Below are 7,589 nucleotides of genomic sequence, written 5' to 3' on the forward strand. Positions count from 1 at the left end.
GATTTCACATCTGCAAACAGCACTGGTGCCAGAGGAATGACCTGCCCACTCTTAGCAGAGCCCTTTTTCTTCCCTATCCATGCCACACTCCATCCTGGCCCACCTATTGGTCTAGAATCACCAGGGTCTCCTGGGAGGAAGCTGTGTAGGTCTACCACCACGGAGATGCCCACCGTACGCATCTGGAAACCCCTCTACCTGGCAGCAGGTGCCCCACGTGAGGAAGAGCTCCAGCTGAAATAGGCAGGCTGGCCCAGTGCTTTGGACACCAGCACGCCCTCAGGCTCAGGCAGATTGATGACTATAGATCTTCCAGTGAACAAAGAGCTACCCGTGAGAGCTGGTCCCATACTCACCCTCAGTATCCTTAACTATAAAATGGGACCAGTAAGGGGTGTGACTTCAGGGCCACTGGCTCTAAACCTGGGTTTTCACTAGACTATATGTGGGTCACCCACATGCCATGCTGACCAGGAGTAGCCTCGGGCACACCACAGAACAGTGAGGGCCACTGTTGCCAGTCCTGACTTCACCTATTGGTGAAATCTATTGGCCAGGATATTTTTAAGTCCAGAGCACCTACCTTCAAAAATTGCCACATGATGTTGAAGTGGAAATGTATGTGGATTCAAATACATTTGGCCTGGAAACTTGGATGGTAGCCCTGAGTAGAACAGCTCACAGCTCCCTGCATTCTGGACTCTGGGGTGGTACTGCTGGTATGTGTTGGAGGGTGGATTCCTGGGCAGTGGCCCCTGGTGTGAAGGGGTAACTCTTCTGTGTGGGTGGACAGAGGTCAGTGCCTTCCTAGAGAACCTGCAGCCATCCCCTGGAGCTGACATCGAGAGCCTGGGCTGTGGCTCAGGCACTGTGCTAGTGGCAGGGATGATGGAAAAAGAAATTCAGGAGCTCACACTGCACTTCAGGGCCTTAATGCACACCACAAAACACTATTCTGTGTGCTGGCTGCTGCATTCTCTAGAAGCATATTGCACATCCTTCTGTAGGTGCCAGCTCTTCGCCCAGTTTTCTGTCTCCCATCCCATCTTCTGGGCACTGGGCTTTCCCACACTGGTGTCCAAGCAGACATGGGGTTCAACACACACCAACCCAACCCAAGGCAAGCTGCAGCACGGAGGGAGGTGGCCTCGTAGGGCGGGGCAGGTCCTGTGTCCCCGGTTGTATCCCAGTTGCTGAGCGCTTGTCTTCTCTCCTACAGGAACGGTTTTCCAAAGCAGACAGCAGCTCAGCTGATTCTGAAGGCCATCTCCAGTTACTTTGTGTCCACAATGTCCTCTTCCATCAAAACGGTGTACTTCGTGCTTTTTGACAGCGAAAGTATAGGGATCTATGTGCAGGAAATGGCCAAGCTGGACGCCAACTAGGCTGAGCAACGACAGAACCAGCTGCACCATGTACCCCACCTCCAATTTAAATGAAAAAAAGAAAAATCCCCTTCACTCCTACTGGGAGGTGGGAACCCTTTCATTTTCAATTTTGCTCATCTAGGGAAAATAAGGCTTTGGTTTCCAGTTTAATTGTTTTTGACCTTCTAAAATGTTTTTATGTTAGCACTGATAGTTGGCATTACTGTTAAGCACTGTGTTCCAGACCATGTCTGACTTAGTGTAACCTAGGAGATTTTCTAGTTTTATTTTAACGAAACCCTGATTGGTGCACAGCAGCGAGGAGAACAGCGTCTTTTACCTGTCACCGAACCCAGGACGCCCCGTTTGTGACCGTGTGTTGTGGTGCTTTCTCGTACACCCAGTGGCGTTCTTTTTTTACTCTAATGTTCTTTTTTTTTTTTTCCTCAGAAGAATCATGAATTTGCAACAAACCTAATAATTTTTGGTTACTTTTTGTCTTAATGATGGATTTGAAAATGAAAGATTTAAAAGGAAAAGCAGAATCTGTTGTCCTTAATTATATTTGCAATTTGGAATTTGTGTGAGTTGATTTAGTAAAATGTTAAACTGTTGTTGTGACTGGTGTGTTTCAGTTACTGTGCCCATGAGTCGTGGGTCCAGAGTCGGCCTCTGCAGTCACAGGATGCGCAGGCAGGGCGGTCCACCTCCCTCAACCCCCACCCCGCCCCCACAACTCCTTGGACGCTCCACGGTTTCAGTACAGCCTGGGCTGGTGTGGGCCATCTGCTGGCTCTAGTGGTTTGTCGGAAGAATTCTTATAAATTCTTTCCTTTTGGTTGTGTGTGACCCTTGGGCCGGGGTGTTGTTATCCTCATTCCACAGATGAAGGAGGGAGTGTATCAAAAGCCGTGCGGGTGGCATGTGGCAGGCTGGTGCAGAGCCAGGGCTCCAGACCCTGAGCCCAGCTCTCTCCTACCATTGTCCCCTTCTGACAGTCTCTGGCTCAGGGCTGGGCTTAGCCACTTGCTAATGGAGCTGCTGGAGCCTCATGCCCTCTGCTGAGGCTGCTGGGTCTGTCATCCCTGTAGGACAGGATCCCTGGCAGAAGGGTGCCAGGAGCTTTTCAAGGACGAGCTACCATGGCCAAGGCTCCTGGGATTTGCTAGCTGCTGTCACATGCCTTCTCAGCCCCAGGCTATTGAGGGATGTTGATTATTTAGGAAGACCTCAGCCAAGCCAGAGTAGCTAAAATAATACGTTAGCAAAACATGCACACTTTTTGCTTCAAAGGGCACTTATACCTTAACCTAAATTTGCCTAAAATACACAGAAGACTCTTTCCATCTCTTTTAAAAAAAAGAAAGAAAGAAAGAAACATGCCTGCTTCTAAAGCAGATTTTAACCAGGAAGAAATATGCAGTACACTTCATATCATGGAAGAATGTCAAGTATCACTTTTCCTTCCCAAACTGTACCTAATAATACAAACTCTTCAAAACAGAAGGTCCTAGACCATTACACAACCAATCTTTTCCATGAAAAGGCAACGACTTCCAGCTCAAACCTGAAAGATGATTTTTCCAAATTTCATCTGAACATAAGGGGCTATGTTACGTTTATTTTCCAAGATCTTTGCTGGGTCTAGATTATGTATTCCTACTTCTTGATTAGCATTTGAAACGAGAGAGAGCAGTGGGGAGGGGGAAACTGCATTTTTTTTAAGAAGATGCATCTTAAAATGATTCCACTGCATATTTAATAACAGTAAACTGCTTAGACAAACCATACTATGTGGCCCTCCACCCGAGAGCATTATTTCTGCAGGTAGGATCTGCAGTGTGGAGAGTAATGAAAAGTTGTAGCTACTGTTAGCTTATCAGACCGATATTTACTGTATGTCAGGTACTATGCTGAGTCCTTCATGGGCATCATTTCATCTGGTCATTGCAGTAACCCTATAGGGCAGTTCCTATTATTAAATACATTTTATAGCTGGGAGGAGCGCACACTTGGTGAAAAGTGACAACCAGATTCAAATGCAGAGTTTCTGACTACTGTAATATAGGGTTCCTGGTGGCACGCTCTTATCAGCAGTCAGAGAGAGTCCATTCGGCCTTCGTGGTATTTCTAACTCAGACACTGAAACACAGAGGGACTTTTACATGGACACAGGGTTTAAATGACTTCTTGATTAATTGGAGGGGCTTAACTTTAGAGGAACACCATAGAGGCAAATGTGTTTTTCAAAGATCCTCCACTAGATGTCACTAAAAGGATTGAGAACTAGAGAAAAGGGTTGCGGATGTCTGCTCTCCTTGTGATTGCACGAAAGAAACAACTGCATTTATCCATGTTTGCATGAATGATTTACCATGATCACCTAAATGTTTCTAAACTTTGAATAATCCAAAGTGCATCATGCCCTGTGATGTGTGTACACTGAAGAAATTCTTTTCAATGAAACTGAGGGGAAGTGAGCCAATAAGCCGCCTGGGGTTTCCACCATTTCTAAGCCACTCAGTTCATTTTTAAAACTGAGATCAAAAACTGTTCTCTGATGTCAGCCTCATGCTTTAAGGGGGGAAAAAAGCTCATTACTTTTAAAAAATTGGTACAACTGCAAGGAACGTCTTGAAATGCACACATGCCTCTATTCAAATGACAAGTTTGCAGTTAGTAAACTTACCAGAAATGAAAGTATTTTGTGAGGGGGTAAAATCCTGAAGGTTCTAGAGAGGTTAAGTGTTACAGCCCAGCCCTTCCCTTCACTCTAAGCCTTCAGAGGCAGGCATGCAGTGGGTGCCACTGACAGAGCTGCCCCATCCACTGTTGCTGTGCTGAGCCCCCGCCAGCCTACCCCAACCTCAGAGCCATGCCACCCTGTGATCCAGTGGCAGTATTAGGCAGACAACATCCGCTCCCATTCATTTCTCAAGAACAATTCCTGCCTTCAACAGCTGGGCCCTGCCCTGAATAATCCAGATGATTTTCTCAGTGCTCCTCCATAGGCCCCTTAAAATAACACCTGAGATCTAACGCAATGCTGTGGCTCCAACAGGGCCTACACTGACAACAATCACTGAGTGTGTGTGTCCTCTACATACATCATTGACTTCTCATGGCAACCCTATGAGGTAGGTAATACTATCCCTGTTTTACAGATGAGGAAACTATGACTATGACACAGAGAGGTGAAGTGTATCCCCCAAGGTCACACAGCCATGAATGGTAGAGGTGGGATTTGAACCCAGCTCTGAGTCTACAACCAACTCTCTGAAGCTGAAGTCTCCTTTGCTATCCATCCCAATATTTTGTTCTTCAGGTTACGCAGGGCTTCTTGCCTACTCACTGAGAGGTCCTGTGTGGCTGCCCCTGGGAACATAAACAGAATTTGTTGGATGACAGATGAATAGGAATGTGCATTTAAAGCAATCCAATGGTCAACAAGGACTTATTGAATGCTTTCTATGAAAGAGGCCCCAGATTAAGGGTTTCGTACAAAGGTGGGTAAGCAAGCGTTGTCCAGCAAGCACTAACCCAGAGAAGTACCTGCTAAAAAGGCAGGGGCTCAGAGCAGAGAGTTTTGCTCACTGGCTAGGCAGGCTCAAGAAGCGCTTCTTGGAGCAGTAATCCTAGTTCTGGATTTGGTAGGAAAGGTTGGAATCTCCAAGACCAGGAGAGCAAGGCGACGGGTAACAGAAGGAAGGCTGGCATAGGGGCTGTTCCCTCAGCCCCAGGTGGGGAGCTCCTGCACACTGTGGAGAATCTCAGTCTGCACCCTCTTCCCACCTAGGACAGCCACTTCAGCCCTGGCCTCTGCTCGCTACACGCCATCTCCAGCATTTGGAGTTGTCCACCCATGAATTTGTCTGTGGCAGAATTCCCCCTCCCATTCAGGGTCAGGGGGCTGTGTTTGGTCACAGCTGTAGTCAATCCTGACAGAGTCCTTGGCCTACACCCAGGCAAAAACAGAAAAAAGGGAAGGAGGTGGGCGGTAACTTCCCTTTCTCACCCAAGGTCCTGCCCTTCCCAGTCCCAGGGTGGTCAGCCTTTCTCAGGAGGTGGAAGCCCCCACTGGGCCTGTCTACTCTGGGCCTGTCTACTTGGGTCAGGCAAGCCTCTCGTTTCCTTATTTGTCACTCAGGCTGCCTTGTCCATCGCCCTGAATGGTCCTGGAATGATGGCTTGGTCAATTTATTCATTAGCAACTATGATGTTTAATTTTTGCTGGCGGGCACCCCTAGCCAATGTTATCTTGGGAGCTGGCCTTGGTGCCGCCTTCCAGTGATCCACCTGAAGGCACTGGGGTGAGGAGGGGCCTGGGGCCCACTCCCGGCTGAGAAGAAAGGGGAACGCTCAATGGCAGGGGGCGAGGCCACCTTTTCTTCGCCTTTTCTTCCATTTATAACCTGGCCTGTTGTGTTTGCTTCTCAGGGCCCCCCATATCAAAACAATATCACATGAGCCTCCTGACAGGCAGGCAGTAACACTGCTCATTAATCCCCGGCCCCCGCCCTGCCCTCCATGCACCTCTGCAAGGTGTGTAAATAGAGTGGCCTTTCCCTGACCCTGGAAACCAACCCAGCCTGGGCTACCTTGTCAAACTCAGAGAAGAGAGTCTTAGAAACAACACTCTCTGTAGGAAGCACTTCTTCATCACTCCCCTTCTCCACGCTAAGCAACCCCCACCCTCCCACACTCACCCATTCCCATGTGCGCGCGTGCACACACACACACACACGCACACACACACGCACACACACACACACATACACACACACACACACACACATATTCACGTGCACATAGTGAGGCCCCAGAGCCCTCTGTGTTGGCAGAGTATAGAAATGAGGAACACGCAAACAAACACCCTTTGAACTTGGGCAGAGAGCAGCCAGGATTCTGTCTCCCACAAAACACAGCTGACATTTCTCCTCAAGAGACCCTCCTTGGCCTATTTTGCCCTGTGAAGTGACCAGAACTGTCTGCAGACCTTCCACTAACAACTCCCTTGGCTCACTTAGAACAGGGCGCCTGGGACTCCCTGGGGTCTGATGCGGGACCCAGCACCCACAGCAGAGGACAGCAGCCATGCACCACCGCAGCCTGCGCACACTCGGTGTCTGCATGAATGTGCCCTAGAGCACCCCTAGCAGGTCATGTGCTCCCTGGCAAAGAGGCCCTGTGATGGCCCTGCTGGGTAGAGGAGAAAAACAGTCCCAATGTCATGGGTTAAAGGTCACCTTGGCCTCAGGTCTGTAATTTCTCCTTGAGTTTAAAAAGCTCAAAATCCCAGAAAGACACCCTCCAAATCTTATGTTCAAAGCCCTGAAACCAGAGCAGTGATCACTGAGTGATGATCACTAGCATGGCCCCAGAACACAAGCAAGCAGGAGGTCAGATCAGCTTTGCTGGGGAGTCTCTTCCTGTCCTGAGCCCTGGGACAGGCACCCTGGATCCCTACATCAGGTGTCACACCATCCCCCATTCTGATACATGCCCTTGCCATCCATGAGCCTGGACTGCCGGGTGAGAGCCAACTTAGATGGCACGTCCCCTGCTGACCACCACTGCTCACCCTGGTTGGGCCCCAGGCACGACCCTCTTGGCTCATCTGCCTGTGCACTCCCTGGCCAGACTGGCTGGGAAACCTGATATTTCTGTACCTTGAAACGACAAGGCTTCCTAAGCTTAAGAGAATAAATTAGAGTTGAGTTCAAGTAGGCTCAGCTGCGGCGGATGGGCAAATTGATTTGCTTCCCATCTGGGAGATTAAATTCCACTGCCCAGAAATGGCAGTGGGGTAATGAGCTGTCAGTCAAACAGCCCAGAGCCAGGGCTGCGTGCGTAATTGAAAGCCAGCAGCTCCTCATTAGGTCCCATGGAGGGCCTGGCTGCGGATTCCCACCTAGAGGAGGCCTCTGGACCCTGGAGATAATGCATTTGACCCGGAGGCCACATCCTCTAGAGGACCTCGAGCCAGTGCTGAGCTAACTTATGAAACTTCCACTGAGCTCAAGGTGCTTATGATATATTTGTTCGCAGTCACTAACAGCCCCTCCGGGATTTAATTATGGGCAAATCCACTAAGATTCCACCCAAGGGGCATCTTTTTCCAGGGTACCCTCTCCTGAACTCTCCTGTCCTCCTCTTGTGTGTCCCCAGTCACCCCAGGTCATCTCAAAGGGCAGCACCCCCAAAAGCATCACCACACCCCAC

General features: G+C 49.3%; 1 protein-coding gene across 9 annotated transcripts in view; it reads left to right on the plus strand.

Annotated features, from left to right (window-relative positions):
• Positions 1–1,981, plus strand: part of LOC116529369 (core histone macro-H2A.1) — a 65,476-nt gene extending 63,495 nt beyond the window's left edge. For all 9 annotated transcript variants that reach the window (XM_032247273.1, XM_032247594.1, XM_032247514.1 and 6 more), the window contains exon 9: positions 1,220–1,981. In XM_032247273.1, coding sequence (XP_032103164.1) covers positions 1,220–1,385 — 166 coding nt within the window. In that variant the 3' untranslated portion in view covers positions 1,386–1,981. The remainder of the gene's footprint in view (positions 1–1,219) is intronic.
• The last annotated feature ends 5,608 nt before the right edge of the window (positions 1,982–7,589 follow it).

Source organism: Sapajus apella, unplaced genomic scaffold, assembly GCF_009761245.1.
Source record: "Sapajus apella isolate SASKATOON/1434 unplaced genomic scaffold, GSC_monkey_1.0 scaffold1, whole genome shotgun sequence".
Lineage (NCBI taxonomy): Eukaryota > Metazoa > Chordata > Mammalia > Primates > Cebidae > Sapajus > Sapajus apella.